Genomic DNA, 13,281 nt, shown 5'->3' with positions numbered 1-13,281 from the left:
CTGAAGGATCTGAGAAAGTGTGACCATCTTGAACTTGTCCTTCCTGAGGAACTTGTTCAAATATCTCAAGTCCAAGATGGGTCTCAGTCCTCCGTCCTTCTTGGGTATTAGGAAATATGGAGAATACCATCCGTAGTTCCTCTCCGCAAACAGGCACCGGTTCTATAGCGCCTTTCTCTAGCAGGGTTGCAATTTCATGCACAAGGAGCGGATCTGGAATCCTTAAAGAGTGGCTCCCTGGTGGACTGCTCTGAGGTCTCTGAATGAAAGGAAGGCAGTACCCATGGGCTATGGTTTCCAATGCCCAAGCATCCGAAGTAATGTCTCGCCATTCTTCTAGATGCTGAGACAGTCTGCCTCCCACTGGTGATCTGTGACTCAAGACCTCAGGGAGGTTTTGAGGCGGCGGATGATAAAGATGCCCCTGCTTGAGCGGGTTTAGAACCCCTCCCTCGTCCAGCACGAGGGAATCCTCTTTGACCAGCCATTCCTCTTGCTCTTCCAACTGAGTAGTAGCGAAAAGTTCTACCCCTCCTAGGCTGTTCACTGCTGCGAAAAAGCCGAAGTTGCCTAATAGCAGCCCCTAAAGATTTGGCTGCCACTTTTGAGGTCTGCAACTTCCCAAGGCTTTCGTCAGCCTTGTTGCCCAAAAGTTGAGACCTGTCAAAGGGCATGTAGAGGAGTCTGGATTGCACATCTGGTGCAAAATCTGACTTCCTCAACCACGCAAATCTGCGTATTACGGTGTTAGTAGCCATGGATCTGCTGATGCTGTCACCAGAATCCAGACCCGACTGAAGAGACATACACATGGCTTCTTTGCCATCTAGCCAAGAACCAGTCCCTTTCCTCCCCCTCCAGAATGAGCTGTGCCGCCAAGGAAATGCAGTCCCATGGAGTGAATGAGAATTTTTCAAGGGCACATGTGGAGTTGGCTGATTTGAGCACCATACTCCCTGCAGAAAATACTTGCCCATCCATCTACTCTCTTGTCATCCTATCTGGGGAATAGTAGGATATACATGCTGCTTGCTTGGAAGTTGCAGTAGCTGCCTGTACCACCAGACTCTCTGGAGTGGGGTGTTTAGACAGGTAGTCAGGGTCACTACTAGAAGGGCAGTATTTTTTTGTTCGATTTTTGTTCACTGCTGGACTACTTTCTGGCGTCTCCCAATTTGCAGCCACACTTTTTTGGAGAGCAATATGAAAAGGTAGTATAGGATCCACCTGTGGACCCTGATCCAGGATGTCCATCAGATCATCTTGTTCGAATGGTAGGGGAGGCCTTCTCCACCTCATATATTGTACCACCTTGGACATTAGCTGCCTATATGAAGCATCAGCGTGCTCCCCAGCCTCAGGTCTTCCAAAAATCCAGCTCAGGTGAGGTGACTACATCACTGGCCATCTGTAAATTGTCATAAAGGTCTTTCAACCTTGATTCTTCAGAAATAAGGCTTTCAAGCTCATTTGGTGTACCAAATTGGAAACCAAAAGGTGCATCATTGTCTGAAGGTTCTTTCTCCTCATATACTGAGGTGAGAGACTTAAAATATTCTTTCTTTGGTAAAGGAACATACGTTTTTTCAGGTATAAGCATCAAGGGTTTGATGAACTGTGTATTCAACGCTCGAGGAGTCGTCAAAATCTTTTTGGACTTCTATGGCGCCGTAGGTTTTGATGGGGCGGTTGGCCTCAACGGTACAGCTGGTGTTGAGGGTGCAGCCAGCCACAATGGCTCTGCTGGCATCCATGGCGCAGCTGGCGCCGATGGTGCAGCCGACGTACTGGAGGACGACGATGTCGAGGGCTTGGCTGGCGTCGGGGGCGCAGCAGGCATCAACGACCTAGACCTATGTTTATGTTTTCGGCTCGAAGGATCCTTCGATGACCTGTCACTGCGTCGAGGCCTCGACGGCTCCCGGTGAGGATCAGGCCATCGTCCCAGGCTCGAGGGCACGCAGGATTTAGCTCAAGCCCTTTCCTTTCTGGCTTTTTTGGAAGGCGCAGTAGGAGCATGGCTTGCCGTGGGTTTTTGTTGAAATATTTTCAGCATTTCTGCTCTAAATGCTTTCCATTCGGCAGGTGTGGAGTTTTAAGTGGGGCAAGTAACCATCTCAGGTGAGGTGTCCGAGGACAAAGTCGAAGGTCACCTATGGTGCCTCTTTTTTGACTTCGACAACGATAAGTGGTGGGAGCAACTCCTCCATCTTGATCTTTTAACTTTCTTCCTCTGAGGAGAGTCACAAGGTTTTTTGTTCGGGGTAGCTGGAGATTTTTGGGGGTTTCTAACTACCGCCAATTTTCCCTATTGCTACTTCAGGGCCTTTCCGGTCATAGACTGGCACTTGGAGCAGGCCGAGGTCTTATGCTCCACCCCGATACACCATAGACAATACGGTGTGGGTCGGTTAACATCTGGCCACTTCTTGTAGCCGGTCTTCCGGGTAGTCGGTGTCGACAAAGAAGAGACATTGCGAAGTGACAAATGAAGCATGCAGTATTTCTTGAAGCGATAGCTTACGCGGAAAAACGAAACTGAAGCTAATGGACGCTGCGCGTGCTATATATGCCTTCAATGACATCATCCTCGAGACGGAGGACATGAGTCTACTGCATCGATGCACAGCGCCCTATGCCAAAAAAAATATTCCGAAGCAGCTGAAGCTGGATATCGAATATCGAAGAGGAGGAATACATGGGAGGACACGATCCATTCTAAACACATATTAGTAAACAAGACAAGGGGAAGCTAAGTACTTGAGAGTAGAGCAGATCCAGCAGGACATTAACTTTTCCTAAATGTAATAGTGTGGTCCCAAAAGTATACATTAGTGACGTTATATGCTCCAAACAAAGGTCAAGATGGCTTTCTGAGGGGAGTGCTGTCTCAACTTGAAGATTTTGCTATGGGAGATATCTTACTGACAGGAGATTTTAATATGGCTTGGGTTGCCCAAGTAGAAAGAAGCTCACAGGCAACTCAGCATATACTGGTGCCAACTAAACTACTAAAACAAAAAATCACCACATTGGTCCTCCGGGATGTTTGGCGAATGATCAAGGGACATACCAAAGGCTTTACGTACTACTCTCATGTGCACTCGTCACTGTCAAGGATTGACTACATGTGGACCTCAACTCGTGTAGTGGGAAGGGTGAAGAGCGTAGGACTGGGAGCCATTTCCCTTTCCGATCACGCCCCACTAACAATGCAGATGGAGATGGTGGGGGTTTCCGGAGGGAGTGTGGAAGTGGCAATTCCTGATAGACTTGATACAAGACCTGATGTTGACTACCTCGATAGAGGACAAAAAAATAGATAGCGACTTTACAGAGAATGACAACCACGACATGGCCCCGGGAATAGTATGGGATGCCTTCGAAGCAGTCCTGAGCAGACATTTAATAGCCATGAAAGCAAATAGAGATAAGCATAGGCGGGCATGTGAGGAGGAATTAGAAGTAAAAATATGTGAGATCCTGGCCGAGATGGCAAAAGGTCCTACTAGGAGTCTACCTAGGGTGCTGAAACACATGCAAGGTCAAATGGAAACACACCATACAAAACACGCCGAAAGGCATTATTGTATATAAAACAACACTACTACATGAAAGCTAACAAGCGGACAAACTGCTAGCCAGACAATGAAAAGATAAAATTCAGTCCCGCACAATACTTAACTAAAAAAGCAGTACAGGGGGCTATGTAACCACCAATGAGGGAATCCTGGGCAGGTTTACTGAATATTATGCAGCATTATATATGTCTGATAACAAAGCAAGTGAAAAACAAGAAGCATATGCGAGTAGGGTCCCCTTATTCAGTATTACACGGGAGGAGAGAGACAGGCTACAGAAGGAGGAGGTGACTGAAGCGATAAAGAACTTAACCAAGAAATAAAGCCCCAGGACCCCATGGATATCTCGCATGTTTCTACAAACGATATCAGGGCACCTTAGTGCCACGCTTAACTAAACTGTTCAACTCATTCATAATGAAGGGTGTGATCACAGACACGATGAATGAGGCCAAGTTAATGATGTTTCCAAAGGCCAGCAAAGATCTGTCGTCCCCGGGGTCCTATAGGCCTATAGAGTTAATGAACACTGATGCCAAAATATATACAAAGGTTTTGGCGACTAGGCTGTCGAAACTCCTGCCAAAACTAATAGGACCCAACCATTCAGGATTTATCTCAAAACGACACGCCCATGATGACAACACCCGTCGGGTATGTCACCTGCTGGAAAAACAGCAATAACACAAACACCAGTGCTTTTGGTATCACTGGACATCGAGAAGGCGTCCGATAGGGTTGAATGGTCCTTTTTATTTAGGACCATGGAAGGTATGGGGTTCGGCACAGGGTTTCTTCATATGGTGCGTGCAAACTATCACTCCCTGCAGATAAACGGGGCCCTCGCTAACAGCATAGTGAGAAACTGGGGCACCAAGCAGGGATGCCCCTTGTCTCCTTTATTGTATGCCATATATTTGGAACCCTTGCTGTCTAAGCTTTGACATTCGGAACAAACTAGAGGCATAGGGGCTGTCTGGGACTCCCTCATTTTTGCAGGTACTATGAAGCTGCCACAATTGAGTCATAAAGGAATGGTTTGCGAGCAAAGGTTGTAAGATATGGGCAGGACAAGATAGGGCTGTTGCAGGCATACCCCTCTCAGGACTGCTTTGGCTAGATCGGGAGCACAGACCTCCCAATGTAAAGATCAGTAAGATTGTGGGGCTAGTCACCCAGGTGTGGGACACCGCAATCAAAGAAGATTTTCTGTCTACACCCCCCTCCACGTTTCTCCCGACATTCCGGAATCCGGACTTTCCCCCCGGAATGGAACCTGGAGCATGTAAGGCCTGGAGGAAAGCGGGGTGTTCGAATAACACGAGACATGTTTCAGGGACACATTCTTAGAACATTTGAGGATTGTAAAAGAGACCTGGGGTTGGGGGAGGAGGATAGATTTTGCTATAACCAAATGCAACACTGGTTGTCCACCCCGCAGATAAAAGCAACGGCCATGCGACAACGGACGCCCTTTAATAAAAACATTACTACCCATACGGGCACAAGGAATTTAATTTTGAAGCTGTATAGATTACTAAACGAGGGTCCAACCTTAGTGCAATTGAAATACATTATGAAATGGGTGACCACACACAATAACACTATATCCAGGGAAAACTGGGAACATCTTTGTAGGACTATTCCCAAACGTACACCTTCCATCCAAACGAGAGAAACGTGGTACAAAATCATTTTCCAATGGCACTACATGCTGGAAAGGCTACATCAGATGTACCAGACTGCGTCAGAATTATGTTGGAGAGGTTGTGGGGCTAATGGGGACTGGAGACACATATGGTGGGAGTGCCCAACAATTAGGCGGTTCTGGGAAGGGATCCAGAAACAAATTGATAAGATATTCCTGAACAATGGTCCAAAGTACCCGAGACAGAAAATGCTCTCCAAAAGACAGAAACGCAGCTTCATGCTTCTACATAGCAGTGTGGCTCGTAGTGGCTCACAAATGGAAACAAAATCAAGGGCTTATGATCTTAGCGTCGCTACAGAAGGTACTGAGCTTCATAGCGCGAATGGGCTACTCATATGGCTCAAAGAGATCAAGCCGCCTTTACGCGTAATTGGGAGGATGTACTAGGTTACCTCCAAAGTGACTATACGCATCAAATATGTCCCCACAAAATGCGGATTTTGGACATTATGTGACTGCCCTCAGGACACATTATGTGACCCTACAGAGACTGCCTCCAGGGCAGGGGTGGGGAGGTGAAGGGGGAGAATTGCAAAAATCAATAAAAACAATTTAATGCAAAACATTCAATATAGCAGTATTAGCTCTTACGGCACCGGAGACCATTTCTTGCTGCTCATACAGTGCTGTCAGTTCTTTATTGACGTTAGAATTGTCCCCATGTGTTGCCTTTAGCTTGGCCATAAGTCGAAGCCAACGGTGATCTGTGCCAGGAGTCCCTTGTTGGTGATATCATGGTTGCAGGGGGAGTAACTGCTCGGGCAGATTGTTGGTTCGAAGGAGCCCAGGCCTAAGTCTGTGAAGCTATGTTTTTATTCTTAATCACAGTTTTATTAATTAAACCCTGGATGGTAATTTCAGCATCCACCACCATTTGTATATTACTTCTGGGGCTTTGTGAAATGCCCCAGGACAAGGGCTCACACTGACCCTCTTGAGGCAGCACTGAGTTATCACACAACCCCCGGAAGTCCCCTTGTAACCCTGCCAGGAGCCGATGTTCAATAGAAATTTCACCAGCCGAACTTTCTGGCCTATTCATCTCGACTGGTCGGAACACGTCACTTCTTATCGTCTGGGCCGTCGAGCTAGACACTGGTACCTTGGCCGTTTCACATCCGGTAAGGAGTTCCAAGTCATTATCTCCTTCAAGGCGCCCCTGCTTTCTGCTGACAAATTCAATAGCAAATATTTGTGTAGGTTGTGCGGCAAGACCTCGCCTATGTTTTCCTCCCACTGATTTTCACCCACATTATGATGACTGTCGGCAATCCCATCATCTTTCCCCAAACCTTTCTTGAAAAGGAAGGAGTTCACCTGAAGCGATCCCAATAAAAAGGAATCCTTAGGGAGACTCTGTCAACGCATATCAAAAGATGCAGTGTGTGGACATCTCTGTAAAGTATTCTGTATTTTTTGGGTTAGAAGCTGGCAATAAAGCATGAAAGCAAGCATGCTTCCATCTTGGAGAGAAGTTCTGTATTGCCAGAATCTAACACAATGTTTCAGGCAAAATACGTCTTGCCAGAAGTTGTTTCGGTATATTTTGATGTCTAGAGTTGGAAGGAGTTAGGCCCGTCCCCTTGCCACTTCTCACCACTGAATCATTTAGGGAATTGGAATGCAATGGACCAGTACCCTCGACCCACGAAGGTGCCTGTACCGGCAGACTTAACTCTTAATAGAGCAGTATTGGAATTCACTTGCACAAGGCTCGGCCCGTCCGCCGACTCAAAAACTTGCACTCAGGAATTTTCAGCCATCAGCACTTCCACAGTAGTTGCTTCAGGGACTTGTACCTCCAAAGCTGTTGTGGGCTGTTAATTGGGGAAAATGCCACCTCCTTCTCCAAGTGGAGTGCGGCCCCTGACCTCAACATGCGTTTGGACATAACGTCAATGGTATGCAAGTAAATCACTTTTCAGAACTCAAGTGAGTATTTCAACTCCCAGCAGGACACATTTAAGCCCATAAATTAAGGATTTCGCCCAAAAACCAAAGAGCACTGACTCAAAGGGCATAGCTCAACAGTCGTAAGAGCTCTATGTTGAATTGCAATCCAAACTGTCACTAAAGATATCTCCACTGCAGCTATTCAGAGAATTGAATTATAGGCCCGCAGCCCGTAGTCTTTGGACGTGGGGAAGAGAAGGTAGGTAATTGGTCTGTGCATTCCAAAGCTTACTACGCCTGTGGTTAGGCTGTGGCTTTAGCACTTACCACATGGGTGTGCATTCTTGTTGGTGGGGCTTTGTTCTGAAGTTTATAGGCTTCTGTAATTACAGTTACAAGCCACATAGCTAACTAGGCTTTGGATACTTGAGAGCCAGCGGAACTACCGAAAGTGACAAAAAGAGAATCCAACTTCCTAAACTCTTTGGTTCGGTCTAGGTAGAATTTTAGCATCCAACGTACATCTAGACAATGCATAACCATATTTGGCTCTGAACTAACCTCTTGAAAAAATGCGGGTAGCACACATTCCTGATTAAGATGGAAGGAAGAGAACACCTTAGGTAGAAATGCTGGGTGAGTTTGTAGAACCATTTTGTCTTTGTGAGTCACTGTGTAGGGTTCCTTGGCAGAAACGGCTTGAATTTCACTAATGCGTCGAGCCAAAGTTACAGCCACTAGAAGGGCCATTTTACACGTGACCAACCTAATACCGCCAAACAGCTCTAGACAGTTTATGTGATACTGTTTCTCCATTTTGGACCACTTCCCGTGAACTGAATGGGACTCCAGAGTGGCACCCCATCTGTGCATGGACGAATCTGTTGTAATCATCGCAGAATGTGTGGGAGGTTGGAAAGGAGCTCCTATCATCACATCAGACTCTTGAATCCACCATATTAGATCCTGATACAGGAAACTCCGGATGGAGATCCTTTCTGATTCGTTCCCGATTCCTGGACCCATGTGCTTGATAACTGCATATGGATAGCTCTCATTTTGAGTCTGGCCTGCGGAACCGTGAACATGCAGGATGCTAGGAGACACAGCAAATGCTGATACCACCATGCTGAGGTGGAAGGCCTGGAGATAAGGTGTTTGACCACTGCGGCAAGGTCTCTGAATCTCTCCAGAGTAGGAAACGTCCTCTGAGCTAGAGTAGAATGTACATCGTATCCCTAAGAAGACAAGATTCCGAGTGGGCAAAATCTCAGACTTCTTCATATTTATGGAAAATCCTAAATCGAATAGAATTCTCAAAAGCAACTGGCTTGTAAATGTCATTACCTCCGGCTTACTGGATCTGACTAGTCTGTCGTTCAAGTAGCAATATATATGATGTCTTTCCTGTTGGAGGAGGGATACCACTGCATTCATGATCTTTGTGAAAACAGGAGGAGCCGAGTTTAGGCCAAACGGAAGGAGCCTGTACTGAAAACGATGGAACATCATGCTGAATTATAACATTTGTCTGTGTGGACGACTTTATCGGGACATGCAAATACATTTCCTTCAGGCCCAGGGAGTGCATCCATTCTCCCGTGTAGAGAGCCTCTGCAATGTGAACTGGCATCACCATCTTGAACGTCTGCAAGGGAAAGGAAAGATGAAAGTACGCCAAGTCCAGGACTACTGGCAGGCACAACTGTTTTTTCATTTGGATCGCAAAGATCCTCAAATAGAAGCCCTGACCCCTGAAAGGATGGGGAATTGGTTACAAAGCCTGGTCCTGAACCAGCTTCATTATTTCCTTGAGGATCGCTAGAGAACTAATGTGAATGAGGGGAGGGGGAAGAGGGAGGGTTTGGTCAAATGGTATTGTGGACCTGGGCGCTTTCCTTATTGTTCTTTAGATTTTGAGGCTTGTGAGGAGGAGGGGGCAAGAAGAACCATTTAGGACCTGTGCATTGTTTTCTGGGACGAGTGCTAGGGGAATGCTTTGGTTGCTTGGCCCTTCTTTCCTGGAATCTCTTGAAACCTTCAAATGAGCCAGGCCTTTGGTCTGATTTGACCTTGCAAGAAACCTTTAGTTGCAGGTTTTGATAGTATAGTCAATGTTTCAGTACTGTTTTATAAATTCCTCATCGGTGGAGGAATGCAAGAGCTTTGTGCCCCCAAAAGGCAGATCTAAAATTCTGTCCTGGACATCCGATGTAAGCCTGGTGGCATGCATCCAAGATGAGCGTCTCATGTTTGCCCCCACACATAGTCCTCTGCTTGCAGTGTCGATGTGTGCCACTGAAGCTTCCATAGCTTTTGGTTGGCCACTGCGAGCAACGCATCACCATTTGCCTACCTTCGAAGTAAGCCTGCATTAAGGTAAACCTTATTACCAAATTATTCGAGAAGCTTGTCCTCTTTGGATAGGCAAGCAGCTGCCGAAGTTGCAGTGGAAGATGTTGCATCCGATTTTGAGTATAAAGTCGCTGCTGCTACCCCTGATGAATTGTAATTGGTTATTGGTTATTTGTAATGCACTTAATACGCTTTCTAAGCGCAGACCCGGGAATCGAACCTGTGTTGCTCTGCATCATCTTGCTTCCAAGGCGAGCGTGTTTACCCTGAGCTATCCTCCCGTCCATGAATGAGGTTGTGATTGTGAAGACAACTAAATAGTCTCATCTTCCAGTTGTCTGCATCTGGCATCTAAATGCTTGACAGCCTGAGAAGAGTGTAGTTTAACCCAAAACGTTTTAGCAACTTCAAACACGACCTTCTGAAGAGCAATGGCAGACCGACTAGTCACCTTTGGCGATAATATTTCTGCCCTAACACCTCTTTCAGGTTGAGCCGCTGGAACCCCCAGAAAATCTGCCAACCTTTACAAGTGATCATGGAACGCCTTGACTGAGGAAGGTGTATCCTCCTGCTCTTCGCCAGAATCCTAACTTGGGGAATGTTACATGACTTGTACCCTTGGAGGGAGATACCTCCTCTTCTTACATATCTAGTAGTGGAGCTGGTGTCTGAAGTATGGGTTCACTCTGCGCTTGCAGGAGAGTGGGGGCTACCTAAATTGGCTGAGGAGGCATCTGTACCGAGGTGGAGGTGGTGGGCGAAGAGGAGATGAGGGGAGGGCAGAGGGTGGGGGAGGTGGAGGCACAAGCTGAAGGCAGGGGCTGAACCTGATGTACCACTTCTTTAATGAGATTTGTCAGAATGCTAGTAGCCCATTTGTTACACCCGCTGCATAAAACGGTCAAAAAATATGTTCTTCGCATCCTGCCTGTGTTTGTTGCATAAAATGGGCTGAAGGTTGTGCAACTGCTACCCGAGTCTGGGTAGACACAAGTTCTCCACCCCCTGCAGTTCTCGACTGTGGTCCACTCCCCCCTGCATATTTAACATAGTATGAGGGGTAAATGGTATTCCAAGAAATGTGTGCTGAATACTTGCCGGCTCTTGAACGAGACTGGGTAACTCACTCAGAGAGAGATGAGGCCATAGATGGAATGCACTTCATCAGATTGAGGCCCTGGTGGTAACAAATGACTTGCAGCCATTATTGTGGTAGATGTGGGGGGTATGCACAGAGGTGAGTTGCTTGGTGTAGAGCCCTGATCTTTAGGCCTTTGTTGGCCCTCAAAACTTGACTCGGAAGTATGACAGATCCCTGAATTTCCTCCGGTAGATTTCACGTCCCCGGATGGACGCTCAGTAGACCTCTCAGAAAGACTTGTCTCTCCTCGGCAGCGTCTCGGCTTCCAGCCTGTGGGTGCCTTGCCACGGAACTGGCATCTCGTTCGGTGCTCCTCCAGGGCTGACTTCACACTTCATATAGTTCTTCAGTCCTTCATCCATTTTTATGTTGGAGGCGATTTCTTGTAAGCTGTACCACGTGTGTTGGTTCCGCAGTGGGCTTTTGACTCCTTGTTCCATCTTCTTCGTGTCAGTGGTATTTTGTATTAGACTTGGGTACATCTCACTCTTCCTCATTCCAGTATTGTTAATGAAACCCTCTAAGAGGTGGAGGTGGAGTAAAGAGAATGGGAACACCAAAGGAGCAGAATACCAAGTTCTCCCAGAGTCATCGCCACTGGTCCCACAAATGATTTCCCTGCCCATGAGACCCGCCCACTGAGTACCACCCCAGGGGGATTATCGTGTATCGGCCTCATCTCTCTGTTCTCATGGGATGGGGCTTCCCACATTGAAGCAGTGACAATAACCTGGACTTCGTCACAAGATCCATCCATCCATCTTTCCTGCCGTGAGTTCTTCACGGATGCTCTTTTCCATAACATTGATTCCTTTTCTCTGTGCTGAGGTATTGCACAGCAATGGCACGTTTCTCCCTTTAAATTCTTATTTTTATGGACCTCCCACATCAATAGAAAGCCAAGTGTAAACACTGCATTTCCTGTAGCTAGACATCTTATGGCATAGTACCCCACCACCTACTTCCTTGTGGTAGCGCATTAGCACCACATAGGCAGAAACTAGAAAACTGAAACCCCACCTTAGAAACCAAAGATGAAAACTAATAAGCCATCCAGTTAGTAAGTGTGCAAACTCATCCCCATACAGTAGAATTTAGCTTCATACAAATAACACAAAAGGATTTCTTTCTGCACAAAGGGTTCTATAAAAATTGAAGAAAAAGAAATGCAGCAAGAACTAAGGTTGAGCTTTTCAATCACATGAAATATAGATAGTTCTTACCAGCTCTCACCGCTCTGTACTGTGGTGTAGCAAACAGGTCCCACTGGGAGACTACGATGGCTGCTATGCCTAGCACGCAGATGATGATCAGGTACACATAACAGGGCTGAGGGTTGCAGTAAAAGGAGTAATAGAGCCATGGAACAAAGCTTCCCATTATCAGGAGTGCAATGCCAGAGTAATCCAACCTAAAAAAAGGCAAGCAATGAAGGCGACTGATTAATCAAGCACTTTCCCAAAAACACACCTACCATGCAAGGCAGTCCTAAATTCTCACTATAAACTATACAAGTGCACAAGGAAAAAAGCTCATGAATTCTCACATACATATGCATAAAACTGGCATGGGCGTCTGGTCACATAGACATACTTGCTTATGGATACTGGCCTATTTCTTTTTTAGTTAATTTACAGCGGTTCTGGTTACATTTCACCACATTCTAGGCTACAAATGTAAAATATTACAGTACTTGTTATCGACATTTGTATCATTGGCCAATACACTGTGCACCCTTTGCCACAATACAAGATCCTTAGTCATGGCAGATAACCAATGGCAAATGTATCTTCCCCCCTGACTCCCACCATCGCCAAAAGACCCAAAAGGAAACTAATGGCACCTCTCCACACAGGGGAACAAACCAAAACTTTGGAGGGCTGGGGGGGGTTATCAATGCGCCAAATGGTATGGCCTGCACTACCTTCAAAAACTGTATGGACGACACAAATTTACTTGCATGGTGCCCCCATTACCGTTGTCCCAAAGGAATGTTTTGGGGAACTAGTGCCAACTGAATGCACATTCGGCCTGTGAGAGTGCCCAAAAGCATTCTGTTTTGAATACAAAAGGCACATTTGATGGTTAACTGCCAGCATGACATTGCTGTGGTGCATGGTTGGATTTGTCAGTTGGTAGCTCATAGCGCATATCTAGCTGCATTGTACCGTAATCCCATCAGCGCTACAGTGTCAGTGGGCAGTCAGAAGGGCGCAGGAAACAGACTAGATACTGTGATCCCTATTTTTGCATTGTGGCTTAGTGTCAGAGGGCATAGCGTTCCTAACCTAACATCTTGACACCTCCAACAGCAAAACAACATAGGTTACACAATGGAACGTACACCAACCAAAGACAAATGCCTACACGAAGTTTCCTAAACACCACACTAAACCACGACAGATAGACACACCTCTTAACACTCCTTAAACACCACTCTTTTGGTGGCCACATAAACAATTTGCATTGCAACTGGAGCGCAAATGAACCACTACTCTATGTATGCCACTCACAGAATAGCTAATATGGATTTTTTCAGATCTGCACACACCATTGCAACGAAACATCCTTGCCCTGCGTTAGTGCCTTAGCCACTG

The 13,281-nt window shown here is 46.4% G+C and overlaps 1 protein-coding gene across 5 annotated transcripts in view; it reads right to left on the bottom strand.

Annotated features, from left to right (window-relative positions):
- ADIPOR2 (adiponectin receptor 2) overlaps positions 1–13,281 on the bottom strand; it is a 421,991-nt gene that overhangs the window by 58,984 nt on the left and 349,726 nt on the right. For all 5 annotated transcript variants that reach the window (XM_069628629.1, XM_069628627.1, XM_069628630.1 and 2 more), the window contains one exon: positions 11,908–12,095. In XM_069628629.1, the coding sequence (XP_069484730.1) occupies positions 11,908–12,095 (188 nt within the window). The remainder of the gene's footprint in view (positions 1–11,907; positions 12,096–13,281) is intronic.

This window comes from Ambystoma mexicanum, chromosome 12 (genome assembly GCF_040938575.1).
Source record: "Ambystoma mexicanum isolate Mex_15411 chromosome 12, UKY_AmexF1_1, whole genome shotgun sequence".
Taxonomy (NCBI): Eukaryota; Metazoa; Chordata; class Amphibia; order Caudata; family Ambystomatidae; genus Ambystoma; species Ambystoma mexicanum.
The sequence above is the reverse complement of the archived record's forward strand: the minus strand, read 5'-3'. Positions and strand labels throughout refer to the sequence as shown.